Source organism: Lactuca virosa, chromosome 5 (assembly GCF_052849685.1).
Source record: "Lactuca virosa cultivar CGN04683 chromosome 5, Lactuca_virosa_CGN04683_v6, whole genome shotgun sequence".
Classification (NCBI taxonomy): Eukaryota; Viridiplantae; Streptophyta; class Magnoliopsida; order Asterales; family Asteraceae; genus Lactuca; species Lactuca virosa.
Window position 1 is genome coordinate 79,409,092 of NC_136430.1, and position 16,457 is coordinate 79,425,548.

Below are 16,457 nucleotides of genomic sequence, written 5' to 3' on the forward strand. Positions count from 1 at the left end.
TCGTTCGGTCTCTGGCTGATTGTACACACTACTCCACCTCGTTTTCTCTAAAAGCTCTTACTCGTTTTAGAAAAATCATTTCTTTTTAGAAAATTTTCTAAAATTCTCAGTTTGAGTCCAGACATACCTGAGAGTACATCCGAATCCCTCAAACCAAGGCTCTGATACCAACTTGTAACGCTCTAAATTTTCAAACAAAATTTTCATTTTTAAAACCACAGTAAACACAATCTCGCAATTCTCAAATCACAAATGTATAAGTTGTTCAAAACACAAGACAACAAAATGTTTGATAATATCCCAGAATCCTCAAAACATAATCTCAAGCTGGTGTGTACAATCAAGCCGACGCCTTCCCGCGATCCTGAGAGGTACCTGAAACACATTTCACACAACACTGTAAGACGAAGCTTAGTGAGTTCTCCAAATACCATACACAAATAATTAGCCTCTCATGGCTATAGCTCGATAAGGACCCTCCGGTCATGTGTCTCAGTGAAGACCCTCCGGTCTCACAGCTCGGGTTGGACCCTCCGGTCCTGCATCTTAGTGGAGACTCTCCGGTCCCACGAAGACAGAGTAACTCAATAAGGCATAAAATGATATACAACATAAATCGCAAAGACATAATGCATAATATATCACATGACTAAGTATAAGCACATAAGACCCTTCAGTCGCACAATGATCACCACTCGGCTAAGTATAGTGATAAGACTCACCTCGCCTAGTAAAGAAATATATCCCACACTCGAACTGCTAGTCTAGACTCCGCCTCTCCATGGCCTCCAAAATCCACAGCTTGACTAAAACCCTAAAGTCAATAGAAGTCAACAGTCAAAGCTAACCCAACTTGTCGAGTGCAACTCATGAACTCGTCGAGTTCCTCAGTGCTTAGTAAATCACGAAAACCCGAGTCAACTCGCCGAGTTGCTAGCCAACTCGTCGAGTCCATGCAGAATCCAGAAGATCGGTGAAAACCCTAGTCACTCGTCGAGTTGTTCCATTAACTCGTCGACTTTACTCTGAATCCAAAACGGGAAAACCCGAGTCAACTCGTCGATTTGGATGCCCAACTGGTCGAGTTCTTCAGCCATTACACATTAAACTCATTCCAGTCGATTCCAATGCTCCAAACTCCAGATCCAACCTCCTAGGATGAAGTTACCACGTAAAGTTGCTAACTTTACGATCATGCAAGGCCTTACAAGGCTAAAACACCCAATACTAAGCTCAAGAAGGGGTTTAGGACATGAAGACTGGTCAAAGCTTCATAAAGCTTGAGGATTTAGGCCTAAAGGGCCTAGTAGTGTTCAGATCTGAGATCTCAGCTCCATAGCATGCTCACAACCATTAATGACTCAAGGAGAAGCTAGAAAGGGCCATAAACTTTCTAATGGAGAGATCTAACAACAAGTGATCAAGGTAATGACTTTTTACCTTCAAATGACTGCTACCACCGAGATGATGCCGGATCCAGAAACTCCTTCTTGTTCCAAGCCTTCTACTCTTCAAGGAATGCACCAAAACACACCCACCATTAGCTCTAAACACTCTCAAATGGAAGGTACTCGATTAGGGTTTGTCTCAGGGTGGTAAAGTGATGAAGGAGGCGGGGTAAAGGAGTTAAAGTCCTTTAAATAGGGTGCAAGCCTGAATAATTAGGGTTTCATCAAACAGGCTCAACTCGTCGAGTGCAGTCCTCCGACTCAAGGAGTAGACTTCATATTCCGCACGTTCTGATCAACTCCTACACGACGAGTTGGGACCAACCAACTCGTCGAGTAGGTCCTCTAATGTGAATAAAATTCTCGAGTTCCACATCCAGAAAATCGGGGTGTTACACGATTAAGGCATCAAAAAAATTATCTAGGTCTGCACCCCTCTATTTATATAGTTGTGGGGGTGAGGAACCGCCGGGAGGAGAACTACCATGTCGGAACCTGAAAATCGATTGAACGTGGTAGGAGAAACGATCAACTGTGAGGAATGGGGGAGGAGCTAAAAACGGTTGGCCGATTAACCGTAAATATTGAGTTATTACGGTTGAGATTGAAAGTTTTGGGGGTTTGAACGGCTGAGATTTAGATGACGGTTTTCCACTTAGTGTTGTCCATACTATTAATAATGTATTTAATAAACAAAGGTAATGTGCTCCAACTCCACACACAATGAACACAATGAAAAGGAAATGAAAACGTTAAAAAGGACATAACTCCTCCCTCTAATTATCCTAGCCAAACACACTATAGAAAAAAATTGAAGCTAAGAAAAAAATTTAGCCTCAAAAGCAAAGGAGCCCAACCCAAACTCATAACCCTTGTCTCTACTATCTTCAGCTCACATATGATCTTCATTTTTTTTGGAGGGCACCTTCCTTTTATGTGGTTGAGCCGTTGAGACACCACATATTTTTATAGAAACTCATCTAAAATTTTGAATTTATTATGTGTAAAAATTATTAGATCATTGGGGGAACGTTGTCACGAGCTGATATCCCGTGACCGTGTTGACCAAGAAGACAAAGACCATGCCACTGGAATAGCTTGCCATTGGGTTCAAAAGGGGGCGTCGTAGCCCATGGGACGTTGTTATGCTAGTCATTACTGTCTGGCCGAGTCGCTGAAGTGCGTGACAATGAAGGGGGTCGTAGCGTTCTAGAGATACAACTGGTAGGGGGCTAGTGTCGTTTCCCTGATGAGCCCATGGCAGGGCGAAACCAGTTGGCGTATGTACATGGGAGGGCTGGTATCGGGGTTTTATGGGAGACCTCGGTATGCCGCACGGGCAAGGAGTAATGCCGAACTTGGGTCTGTGACAAGTGGTATCAGAGACAAACAACGAAGGGACATGCTAATATGATCGTGCATATTCGTGGGGTCCGTAGAAGTATGGACTTGCTGGTGGGTTGCTGCGAAGTCAAGAGCAATACACCGATGAATTCTCTACCTCCTTGAAGGAAGTAATGGGGGTGGCCATATGCCGAGGATTCTGACTTCAAAGTATAACAGATGGGATCCAGTGTAACGATACGCGATCATACTTGGCATCAGAAGAAAGGACATTTTGAAAGGATAAAAGTTCATTTTCCATCACACGAGGACGTGCGACAATTTTGTGGTGGGACCTCGGTACTTCACTACTTCCTTTTCCATTGCTATTGGAAGAAGCCCTTTTGAAATCATCATGGGTCAACAACCTTTGACGCCACAAGAACTAACTAGGGGATATAAAGGCAGTAGTCCACTCGCATATAAGTTCGCTAAAGGGTGGAACGAGGAACTTGATATAGCAAGGTCTTACTTGACCAAAGCAGCCAAGCGCATGAAGAAGTGGGCAGACAGAAAAAGACAACCACGTGAATTTATAGTTGGTGACGAGGTGATGGTAAATTTTCCCCAGAGAATGTTCAAGCCCACCCGACAAGTGCACAAAGGCTTAACACGAAGATATTATGGGCCGTATCAGGTGATCCAAAAGGTTGGGACTAGATCATATAAGCTAGACTTACCATCCCACTTAAAGGTCCACCCCGTATTCCATGTAAGTCTCCTTAAACCTTATAATCGAGATGAAGAAGACCCTTCTAGGAGTGAATCACAACGAGCTCCAGTTGCGATGTGATCTCCTTTGATAAAGAAGTAGACGAAATTCTAGCCGACAGAGTAATTCGCAAAAGAGGATCACCCAACTAGACCGAGTACTATGTTCGATGGAAGGGACAACCCGATACAGAATCCAGTTGGGAACGAGAACATGACTTATGGCAGTTTAGAGACAAGGTCGAAGCATACAAGTCCAAGGCTTGACGAGGACGTCAAGGATTTCAGTAGGGGAGGGTGTCACAAGACGGTGTTCCAGAATTTTCCGGACCGATCCAGAAGATGGTAGAACTAGTAATCACAATCCTGAAGATCCTAGAACGTCCTAGAATTCTCTAGGACATTAAAGTATAGCATGGAACCATATAGAACTTTGTATCCAAATAAAGATATTGTAAAAACGATCTAGAATACTCAAGAGTACACGTAACCTAGAAACTTCCCTTTGAGGAGGTGTAAATATCCTATAAATAGGGGGAGGACTCATTTGTCCAATCCATCGAGAAGTTTGCATTGTAAAAAAGTGGAGTCTTATAATATAAGTTTTCATTCGTACTAGAAGTGTTCCTTGTCGTGTTTCTTGCTTTCTAAGTTCGTTAATATATTTAGATCGTCGAAGTTAGCCTGACTTAGTTGAAGAAAAGCTAAGTGGCGCACGGTGATTGAGTCGTCCCATGACAACATGCCCCCACTCCCTTCTCTTTGAATCCGCCCCTTATTATAACATAAGTTTTCCATCATCAAATTGTTATTTGCCTTCAATCTATGTGTTATATCTGATTTATTAAAACTCTTAAATTCATTATCATCGAAATAAATTTGCATATATTATATACCTTTCCTAATACATTCCCTAAACATCTAATATGTTGTCCAAGGAATCTAGGAATGTATATTTACTCGCATGAATTATTAGTTTCCGACACATTTATGATGAGTTCATCGAATCAAGGAGTATATACCTCTTCCCAAATCTTTGATATATTGAATATATGGAATTTCGGATCCCCTTTTTCTCTTGATTCTCCCACGTCTTCCATCCACCTAAGAAATAAACAGAACAACGATTTTGATTAAATGCAACTCGGTAAATGGTTTAGATATTGTTTGTCGTGCAGGTCATATTCCTTAAACGTTCTTATCTATAATAAGAACGATGTAAGTGTCCCTCGTCATTTTCATGATCTTAGGTTGCATGTTATCTACTTCTTGGTTGGATGGGAACTTGAGATACGGTGAGCACAAGTAGCCCACAAGGCCACAATTCACAATTGCTTAAAGGTTGCTTATCGTTTATCAACATGTTGATCATCTTGATCGTGTACATGAAGATCATAAGGGACTCTTCCGTGTCATCTTCTGCTTAGTTAAAAGACAATTCACCTACCGATTAATTAATTATCATATTATTAAATCATCATTTTAATAGATCAAATTTAACATTTATAACACTTAGGTTAAATATATTATAAGAATATTACACGTACATTTAAAAAATCTTAAATATTCATAACATTTTTTTTTGTTTTAATTTTGAGATTACCATTTAAAAAATCTTAAACATTCATAACATTTTTTTTGTTTTAATTTTGAGATTACCGGTATTAAAAAAATAAGATTCGGTACACCAAGTCTCTAACTAGAAGTCCTAACATCTTGCTAAATTAGTTACAAAAGTATACTATTAATTTACCCAATGCACGAGATCACAGAATAAAGCATTTTCTTTCGCCACCCCTCAACATCTATCGACCATCGAACCTTTAAACATGAGGCACTCAATACATTTACTGGTCTACCCTTTTCCTAGCTCCGGCCATATCATTCCCTTACTCGACCTCACCGACCTCCTCCTCCGCCGTGGTCTAACTGTCACCGTCGTCATCTCCCCCACCAACCTCCCACTACTCGACCCTCTCCACTCCTCCCATCCATCTTCTCTTCACAAGCTTCTTTTCGATGATCCAGAGATCACCCCATTCCCTGATCCCCTTATTGCCAAAGTAATTTCCACACAGAAACTGTTTGATCCCATCGTTAAATGGTTCAGATCCCACCCTTCGCCCCCGGTGGCCATCGTCTCTGACTTCTTTCTCGGGTGGACTAGTGAACTTGCTTCCCACCTGGGCATTCAGCGCATTGTGTTTTCACCTTCAGGCGTTCTTAGTTCTTCCATTTTACAAACGTTGTGGCAAGACGTGGAGGAGATTAATGCCGACAATGGTGATAAAGATCAAAAGTTTTCGTTTTCTTTCCCGGAAATCCCAAACACGCCGGAGTTTCCTTTGTGGCAGTTGCTCCCTGTGTCACAAAATTTTAAGAAAGGAGAACCGCATTACGAATCCTTCAGGAAGGGAATGTTGGCTAACATGAGGAGCTGGGGAATTATATACAACACATTCGAAGAGTTGGAAGGGGTGTACATTGATCACATGAAGAAACAAATGGGTCATGATCGGGTTTGGGCAGTTGGCCCGTTGCTTCCCGATGATCATGGCACTGGACGTGGCGGGTCGAGTGTGGTGCCACCTAATGACCTGCTCATGTGGTTAGACAACAAACCCGATGACTCTGTTGTATATATATGCTTTGGGAGCCAAACCACATTAAGCGAGAAGCAAATGGGTGCATTGATAGGAGCCTTAGAGCTAAGTAATGTTAACTTTATCTTGTGTGCAAAAGGAAGCAAATCGGGCTCCATTCCAAGTGGGTTTGAAGATCGGGTGAGTGGTCGAGGGTTGATAGTCAAAGGTTGGGCCCCACAGTTGGCGATACTTAGACATAGGGCTGTTGGGTCGTTTGTGAGTCATTGTGGGTGGAATTCGACGTTGGAAGGAGTTGCAGCAGGTGTCATGATGCTGACGTGGCCACAGGGTGCAGATCAGTATGTAGATGCTAAGCTATTGATTGACGAGTTGGGTGTTGGGAAACGAGTTTGTGAGGATGCACCCGATAGTGTTCCTGACTCGGTAGAGTTGGCTCGGTTGTTGGATGAGTCGGTGAGTGGGAGTTATATGGGGGAGCAGCGAGTAGTTAAAGTGAAGAAGCTAAGCCAAGCCGCCAGCAAGGCAGTCAAGGATGGAACGTCGATGAGGGATGTGGATACGTTTGTCCAGCTTCTATCTCAACTCGAGACAGCTAACTAAAGTGATGCAGGAGACCCCTTTTATTTCTTTTGAATAGTTTCTTTTACGTTTTCAAGATTATTAATTAAGGTTTTATGAAGAGTTACAGATTAATTCGAACAAAAGATGTCAGGGTAAAGTTTATTTTATTGATCTCATGACAAAATTAAATTGTTTGTGTACGTAGGTCATTAATGTGTAACAAGGAAAATATACCAAGTGCCCAATTTGTAGGTAGGTCATTAAAGACTACACATTTATAAGTAAAAAAAAATTAGGCAATCGAATGTCTAGTGAGAATACAATACTTAGGTTGACTTTCTTATGAGTAAGACAATCATTTTATTCTAGTCAAACCCCAAAATCAATTTGGAACAAACATAGTTCTCAAAATCTCAAAGAATCCCAAGTTGAGGGTTTATAACCCATAATCCAAAACAAAGGGTGTTTATTATTTAATACACCTTCATCCTTTGTCTAAATAAACAAATACTACTAATCAATGATTAGTCAAGAAAGATCAAAGAACACATGAACTCAACAGATAAAAAGGGGATGACTCTACAAAAATATAATTATAATGCATTTATGCCAACCGGAAACTCTCAAACATAGATGGTTAATAAAACTGGACTCATGAATAGTGACATAGCACAACCTTAACTTCCAAAATAGTACTTTTTCCATCCAAAACCAAAAGTGATACTAACTAGAAGTACTACACTTATAATAAACACTATATTTCATCCAACTTCATTTAAATATACATATCATAATTACACATTTTAATTCAAATATGTATATTTAATCAAGTATTTTACTTTTTACACAGATAGATAAACGCCTGAAACGCCCTTCAAAAAAAACCAAACCAAACCAAATGAAGGATGTTTGGTAAATTTATAAGCACCCGCGATCAAACAAAATTCAGATAGTCTTTCAGCAGACTGAAAATAGGGTCCGCAACTGAAGATCCTTCTGATCCCTGAAACATGATCCCATCATCCATACGCGCTTGCACCTCACCACTCGATGTGAAGCCATCATGTAGTTGATTTAGCTCCGTTGCTGATGTCATCATGCGGAAAAGGATTTGTGGTAAAGAAAGTGATTGTTTTGACACCTCAACCAAATTAACCTGGATACAATCACCAGATGATTAGATACACTACAATATTATCACAAAAAAAAAAACAAAATAGTTTAGTTTCTTTTATCAGCCACTCAGAGAGCAGAAAGGAAGCAACCTTTTTGTGTTGAGGTATTTTGGCCTTGTGTTTAGCTATAGCCACAGCGCGTGAGAAGCCTCCAATTGCATCAACTAAACCCTTTGAAGCAGCATCACTACCACTCCACACTCTCCCTTGCGCAGTCTCCTCCATCTTATCCACCTGTAATCAATATATAATCATCAATTACTTGTTATCAAATTATGTAACCAATTAATAAATGAATAGCTTAAAAATATTCACTACATACACTCATGGATCTTGAAGATGCTGCCTTATCACGAAATCGTTTATACATATTCTGGGCAGATTCCGCAAACAGTTTCTCTTCATCAGGTCTGTGATAGTGGTTAAAATCATAAGATACAATGTTTCTTAATCATATTTAGTACATGTTTATTTATACATTTAATAAATTAAGAACCCTTTCACCTGAATGACCGATGAGAAGCATACAGGTCAGCAAATTGTCCCTTTGATATGGTTTCCTTGTTGAAACCAATTCTTTCGTATAATTTCCCAAAATTAAACTTAGCTACAACAAAAATAGTGATCAAACATGTTCAAAATATATGAAAAATGGTTTCTTTTCTTATTTAAGTAGCAATCGTGGTTAGTGTCAATATTGCTAACAATCTTAAGAATTTAAGATTCTTATTCATGATTAATGTTACCTAATAATGAAATTTTTGAAAGATTTAACAAAAGAAACTAACTGAAAAATTAGAGGATAGTGGAATCTACCTGAAACAACACCAATTGAACCAGTCAAAGTAAGGTTCTCTGAGATGATAGTTTGTGCAGCCATTGCCATGTAGTATCCTCCACTAGCTGCCACATCAACCATTGATGCAATCACAGGCTTAGATTCAGCCAATAAACTGATTTCCCTCCACATCCTGCTCAATAAATAAATAAATAAATACTTATCAACATCAGAAATCAAATATGTTAATGTTAAATACCTTGTGGTTAATATTAACTACTACTTACAAGTCAGAAGCAAGAGCATCACCACCAGGGCTATCAATTCGGATAATAACAGCCTTATACCTTTTTGACTCTGAAAAAAAAAATAAGACAAGTTCATACACATGAATCTAAAATGACATAAAAGGAAGTGTATATATACATACCTCTTACTTTGCGAATCTTCTCGATGAATTTTTCAGCAACAATGCCTGAACTAGGTTCAAAAAATGAGCCTCCTACACGAGTAATGCTACCCGAAGCTCTGATTACTGCAATTTGATCTTTGCCACCTGTCAACCCCAAGCTCCATTTTCTAATTTTTGAGTACTTCCTGGAGAAAAGATTATAAACTAGTATATGAGTTACTGGATGACAACATATAAATTCTGAAAAGATTTAAGAGTAAATGAGAAAAGCATTACTTGTAAGCAACAAGTGGAAGTTTTTTCTTCTCTGCAATGCCCAATTTCTTTTTCAGCATAGATGTAACCTCATCTTCGTATTTTATATCAGTTATCCATCCATCTTCTTTCAGCTTCTCTACTTGGTAAACTCCTTCATTGATAAAACTTTCAATATCTTCTTTTTTCTTTCCTATAAATGAAACAATGTGAATCAATTGCTTTGATATATCAAGATTCAAGACTAAAGAAAGCACAAGCTAACTTCACCTTTGGATTGAGAAACCGTGTTAACCCAATTCCCATAGATATTATCTACTAATGTTGTAAGCACCTCACGATTTTCTTCAGATATATTCTTACGAGTTATTCGATCACCAAAACTCTTATATTTACCAATCCTCTCTACTTGTGGTTCAACTCCTACTTTCTCAAGTACACCTTTATGCACACCACTTTGGTTAGTTAAGTTTAGAAGTTGATCACAAGATGTGATAGATGTAAAGCAACAACAATGGGGACAATTCTAAAGCTGGAAGTGAAATGTAATGTGTCAAACTTACCTCCAAGAAATGATGCTTGAGCAGTTAAACCATACAATGAAAAGTAAGCACTTGGAGGGGCATACAGCTCTTCACAAGCACAACCAATGTAATACTCCTTTTCATGCCATACAGGTGCATAACCAACAACGAACTTTCCTAAATTGAATTATCACAGTTTAATACAAGTATCAGAATTATGGTAATTGAAAACTCCTATACATGTAATTTCATAACAATTATTATAAATCTACCTGACTTTCTAAAATCCAGTATGTGCCTTCTAATTTCTTCAACTTTGGCCCATCCACATTTCAGGGTTTCAATGTGGAGATAAACACCAGATATACGAGGATCATATGCTGCCTTAATTAGGTTTTCACAGATTTGAGGTAGGGATAATCCTGAAGAGAAACGACCCTTCACTTGATCAGTAATCTGAAATTGGCAACACTAAAAAATCAATTTCGTCATCCAATATGTTCACTTCGATAAACATTATTGTGTAATTTCGATTCAAGAACAATAGTTGATAAAATCAAAAGGGGTGAAAACAACCAAACCTTGCCGCGCAATTTGATATTCAGAACGCTGCCTTTGCGAACACGTTGCAATGGATAAACAGTTAGCATGCGTAGTTTCACCACGAAGCTCTTCCAAGCACCTGGTTTTTTAAACTCAAATTCTCCACTGGGGTAATCACCATCGTCTTTTAAACTGCCATTATCGTCCAATTCGGGCTTTAACTCGCATTTCTCCTCCTGATTCTCTTACAAAATATCATCATTTTTGATGTCAGATCAACAATTCAAATATATATGTTGATTATATAAACGTAATCAAATTAAAAATATATATATCGGCTAATAAACTACGTTGAAGTATAAACAGAATATGCTTACTTGATGTTGTGAGATTTGATTCCATTATTTCAATTGATGAGGCCATCTCTTGTTGTAATCAATCGGATGATCAAGTAAATCAATTTTCGTAAGTTAAATGATTGTGAATTTATGATTACATGAAGTCAATGTGAGAAATCAATTGATTGCCCATTTTAAAAAGACTTTTGACTTGATTTTTTCGTTTTATTCGTAATCTAAATAAGAACATATATAGAGAGTTAGAGACCACTCATTCTATAAAATTTAAAAAGACTTATGGGTCAAAATTCTAATATTATTTATTGTATATGATTACTCGATGTGAGAAATCAATTGATTTTAAAAAGACTTTTTGACTTGATTTTCGTTTTATTCGTAATCTAAATAAGAACATATAACATAGATTTAGAGAGTACTCCTTATATTATTTACTAATTATATTATATCTATTCTAAATACCAATGTGGTTCCATTTTGAGTTTTGATTTTCAATTTATAGCTTTTGGCAATTTAAGTCCCTCTACTAATTTTCTACAACGATAAATTTTTATACTTTAAATGACATTTTACAACCCTCTACTTTTAAAAATATAACTTTTATCCCGTATTTGAACATTGAAAAATATCAATTTCACCCATTTCATTTTCTAATTTTTTGTTTTATTCTCCGTAATATATACAATCTTATTTTTCTATAGCTACCGCTCCTTCGATTTTTTAAACTTTCGTATGCATCAGTATAAATTAGAGGGGGACAACATTTCGGCGTAAATTTAGAACTTTCGTTCGTTGATTTAAAAAAAATTAATTGCTTTTTTGTGTACGTGTCGGTATAAATTCGACTTCGTCTACGTTTATTGTAACATCCAAAATTCAAGACCAAAAATTTCATTTTTATATAATAGAAAAACACTTAACAACTTTGTTCCGAACATTGAAAACGTTTCATTTAAAATAAATATTAGAGTCTAATCCCAAAGATCACATAATGTGGAATAATATGGGTGAATGCGATGCGATCGTCCCGAACTCCTTTTCTGAAAACTGAAGATACCTGAAACCAAAACTGTAAACCGTAAGCACGAAGCTTAGTGAGTTCCCCAAATACCACATATCATACATATCAACTGGGTCATACATGTCATACATACTGTGAGCCATACATATCAATCATATATCAAATAACGTGTTATGTGTCGCACATAGGCTTGCCGTTATGCTACGGGCCGCCACGTGGTCTTTCTTGCCAAGTCGGGGGCCACCCCCTGGGTCTTACAGACAAGTGCTAAGAGTCGTCTCCTGGTCTTCCATGCAAGTATCACAAAGACAACTAGCATACATACTACTCTTCTTAGCTAATGAGCATACAGTGTGCCAGGAGCCACCTCCTGGTCTTTCATGCATATTGCCTAGGGCTAACCCCCGGGTCTTCCTGTCATACATAATAACATACTATGTGTCAGGTGTCACCCCCTGGTCTTTCATACATAGTTCCTAGGGCTAACCCCCGGGTCTTCCTACCATACATAATAACATACTGTATGCCAGGAGCTACCTCCTGGTCTTTCATACATAGTGCCTAGGGCTAACCCCCGAGTCTTCCTACCATACATAAACTAAATGGGCCGAAATTGTGGCTGTAGACCCATACACATAGTAAGGAGACTCACCTCGCACTGCCGAAGTCCCCCGGATAATCCTCTGGCTGTTAGCTGACGAATCCCCGAACTGCTGATCCTTCGACTCCCCGAGCTACTGGTTATCATATAAACTAATTAAGTTTGGGATTCTCATAACTTAACCATAAGTTCTCACTGGGGTAAAAGACCATTTTACCCCTCACATATTCTTGTTCAAAATGAACTCCACTAAATCCTTGGCCCAAAAGATAAACACTCTTATAAGGCCTAACACTTAGCCCAATTTCCAATTGGGCACAATCCCTTCACTTGGGCCTTAGCCAAAAGCCCAATAACACTTCTCTAGTCCAATGTTCGCTTCCAGATGGCCCACTAAGGCCCAAAGCATCCAAGTCCCATGAACGACCCAAAAGGAGGCCCAATAACGCAAAACCCATTCTGACTGAGTACGCGGGGCGTACTCAGCTGTACGTAGGGCGTACTGGGCTTGTGACTTGTACGCTGCGCGTACCTGTTGGATTAGGTGTCTAAGCCCATAACTATTATTGGTATGTACTTGACCCGAGAGTAGCATGGTCCATTTGGGTTGCATGACATCAGAATAATTGGATAGACAAATGAGAAAATGTTATTTATGATTTATATTAATATATTATAAGTTCTAATATATTAATATGAAATCATATTATTTAATTAGTATTGATCAAGAATTAATTTGGAATTAATTTTGTGATCAAAAGAGACTAATTAAATATATGGGGATTGATTATGTAAATCATTCATTCTTATATATGTGGGCTTGTGATCCATAGTCCTTCATGTTGGGCTTAACCCATGTGGTAACCCGTGGATACTCCATGGAGGTTAAAACCTATGGATCATGAAGGAAATGGAAAGTCGTGCACATTAGGGTTTACATGGTGTAACCCTAAATGAGCCACACTATATAAAGGACCCCATGGTTCATGAAATCGGCTAATGGAGACACAAAGAGGGCAAAACCGATTTCATAGAGTGAACCAAGTAACCTCTTCTCAAGTTATTCCAATTGTTGATGGTGTTATGTGAACCATTTGAGGTGCAACACTTGGGGCACTAAGCTCTTTAAAGGCACAAGGAATCAAGCTACAAGAAAAGGTATGTCATTCAACTATATTTCATATTATATATACTCCATAATATGCTAGTTAGGATGATACCTTGGAAAATTGATATTTGCATGTATAATAGAGAAAACATAGATCCAATGTATATAGGGTTGCATGTACACCATAGGAGTGTTAGAATGCTCAAAACCCAACAGTGGTATCAGAGCCTAGGCTTGTTTTCAATTATACTTGATGCAAATTCCTTAAAAAATCGATTTTTCTGCTCACTGTTCAGTGAACTCGCCGAGTCCATGGAGGGACTCGACGAGTCCATGTGAAAATTCATCCTACTCGTCGAGTAGGTTCATGCACTCGACGAGTAGGAAGCCCTGGGTGCAGATTTTCGATGTTTTTGGATGGAATTGGACTAGGATCATTACCCCAAGTTGTTTTTGAACTTATAAACCTATTTTTTATGTGGTAATGATCATGCTAATCCAATTTGAAAGGTAATTACCAAAGTTTCAAGTTTTATATTAAGTTCATATGATTCTTGAAAATTGTTGATATGAATTATGCATGCTTATGAGTTTTGTTAGATCATAGAAATTATTTGACATGCTTGTTAGTTTAATTGATGATCTTAAATGGCCTTTGATGAATTCCATAACTTGTCCTCAAGTTATGGAAAATGAAAAGTTTTTCTTTAAAAGAGTCATTAAACTCATAGGTTATAGAAAAATGAAGAGTCTTTTTCATAAATGGTTTTATGAACTCCATAACTTGTCCTCAAGTTATGGATTTCCAAGAGTCCTTTCATTTAAACCTATATTAAACTCATAAGTTATGGATTCCAAAAGTTTTTGAATAGTTCAAAACTTGCCCTCAAGTTTTGGAATTTGTAAAGTTTCTCTTATGAATACTTTAATTCCAAATTAAACCCTAGAATTTTAATAGTTTAAAATTCAACCCTTATACTATTATAATATTATAGGTTTAATATTTATATATATATGTATAAGAGTAAAAGTCAGTCTTACCGTTAGTAGGCCTTATTCACGAAGCCAGTCTATAAGGGGGTATAAGGTTACTGCCTATAAAATGACAGTTTAATGGGTGTCCACTCTCACCCACCGCTTCCTTGACTGGTGGAGGGTCGTTAGCCGAACGGGTAGGATAGGACTCTAAGTCTCCCTTCATTAAAAATATAATGATAAATACTAAGTAACTAAACACTTATAAATTCCCAAATCTTAGTTACTTAGGAAATATGAATATGGTGCTAACCCATGAAATTGCACGTTGCACCTTGTTAAGCCATTAGTGGAGCATGTGTGGTTAACCAGCACACTAATCGCGACTGACAGTGTGTGGCAAAGGTTAGCTTGATGTTAATCATAGATCAATGGAGCGTGTGTGGTTAACCGACACATTGATTAGGTGGTTGTAACATTGGGTGTACCAAGCTGATTTGCATGGTTATTCACACCTTGTTTGTGATCCTCGGCATCCTAGTCACAAACTTGAAGGGCACAATCGAGATTTAAACATGCCATTGAATTGTTCAATGAATCTCAAAGGATCTAGGAGTTTCAATTCACTTAAAACCTAAAACTCTTTTTTCATTTTTCGTGGTGGAAATTGGTAAATCGTCATTTACCTACCTTCAAATATTTTGCAGTTTGGATTACGGCATCCCTCTTCCAAATTGTAAAATAGTGTGTTGGGTCCTAGTCTTAATATTTCATTTGGGTGTTATATTAAGGACTTAAATCAACTAACTTGAATTTCTCCCATTGTAGATGTCTAGTTCAGACAACTATGGTCTACCCAAATCCATTGGAACAAGCTTTCCTCTTGAAGATGATGTCCCGCGGTTGGATCGTGGAAGTCATACTTCACTTCCTTCACCTCCTCCAATAATTCTCCCTAACCCACAAGTTCAAAGACTTGAAAAATTCAAGGTCGCTCAAGCCCTACTTGCAATGAAACATGAAGATGGAAGGCATGTGTATACTCACGTCTTGGAGATGAAGTCACATATTGACAGGCTGAGAGTATTGGGTGTCGAAGTCTCAAGAAAGTTGGTTGTTGACTGGGTTCTTCAATCACTTCCTGAGTCATATCGTGAGTTCATTAAGGACTACTATGTGATAGACCACGACATGACCCTTATTGATCTTACCTATTTGCTTGTTGTTGCTGAATCAGCAATGATTTGGCGCATTGGAAAAGCAAATTTGGGTGGAAGATCTACTTCTCAAACTTCCATGGGCATTGACAATGGAAACATTAGAAGTACAGAAAAGATTTCTCTTTCCAAGGGAAAAAGAAAGGCTAAGTTCGAGATTGTCCCGTGTACTATTCACAAAGAGTCTATATGTTTCTATTGTCAAGGGAAGGGGCATTGGTTGCGAAGCTGCCCTGACTACCTGAAAGATCTGAGAGAAGGTAGAATCAAAAACGTTTGACTCTGCTTCAGGTAAGTCCACTATCTAACTCTATTAAGTTCCTAATAGATGATTCTTAATACATGATGTGACTAGGTTGCATTTTGATGTTTTGTAGGATCATGCAAAAGGAAGGAAGCTTAAAAGAAGAGTATGCTGAATCTGGTCGCGAAGATGGATTTTAATCGCATGGTTCGAAGATCGGATTTTTGAGTTGCTGGTTAGGAGTTATGATAAATTGCTAGGAAATATGTAATAACATAGTTTTCATTTGTAATTTCATTGTAAGGAAAAAAAAATTCCGCATTTTATAAATAAATAAAATTTTGTTTTATTTTATATCTCCTTGCAACGACATTTATGAAAAATTGATGTTTGTATGTTTCTACCAATATTGGAAATATGAATTTGATTCTTTCATTTGTGGTAGTGTCTAAATTTACCAAATAAGGAAATATTCTCATCACCCAAGTTTCAATTGGACAGAAACTTGGAATCATGCAAGTTGTATTGTATGATGAATG

General features: G+C 38.1%; 1 protein-coding gene and 1 pseudogene across 2 annotated transcripts; one reads left to right on the plus strand and one right to left on the minus strand.

Annotated features, from left to right (window-relative positions):
- The first annotated feature begins 5,332 nt into the window (after positions 1-5,332).
- LOC145116897 (UDP-glycosyltransferase 89B2 pseudogene) lies at positions 5,333-6,752 on the plus strand (annotated as a pseudogene).
- Positions 6,753-7,446: 694 nt separating this feature from the next.
- LOC145115685 (serine protease SPPA, chloroplastic-like) lies at positions 7,447-10,955 on the minus strand. Of its 2 annotated transcripts, none has more exons than XM_079052034.1 (13): positions 10,774-10,955; positions 10,435-10,640; positions 10,126-10,309; positions 9,893-10,030; positions 9,600-9,770; positions 9,351-9,522; positions 9,093-9,259; positions 8,950-9,019; positions 8,701-8,855; positions 8,389-8,491; positions 8,207-8,294; positions 7,975-8,118; positions 7,447-7,865 (listed from the first exon to the last, which is right to left on the minus strand). In XM_079052034.1, exons 1-13 carry the CDS (start codon positions 10,817-10,819, stop codon positions 7,644-7,646), a joined length of 1,866 nt encoding a protein of 621 aa, XP_078908160.1. In that variant the 5' UTR covers positions 10,820-10,955; the 3' UTR covers positions 7,447-7,643. The 2 variants fall into 2 exon arrangements, with proteins under 2 accessions (XP_078908160.1, XP_078908161.1); XM_079052035.1 differs by having other exon boundaries at positions 10,435-10,632; positions 10,774-10,948.
- Positions 10,956-16,457: the final 5,502 nt, after the last annotated feature.

Excerpts from the sequence above, each read along its gene's own strand:
- LOC145115685 (XM_079052034.1), bottom strand. The coding sequence starts at position 10,819 with ATGGCCTCATCAATTGAAATAATGGAATCAAATCTCACAACATCAA. Across the intron at positions 10,641-10,773 it reads ATCAAATCTCACAACATCAA|AGAATCAGGAGGAGAAATGC; the intron begins GTAAGCATATTC and ends ATATTTTGTAAG. Across the intron at positions 9,771-9,892 it reads TCAAGCATCATTTCTTGGAG|GTGTACTTGAGAAAGTAGGA; the intron begins GTAAGTTTGACA and ends GTGTGCATAAAG.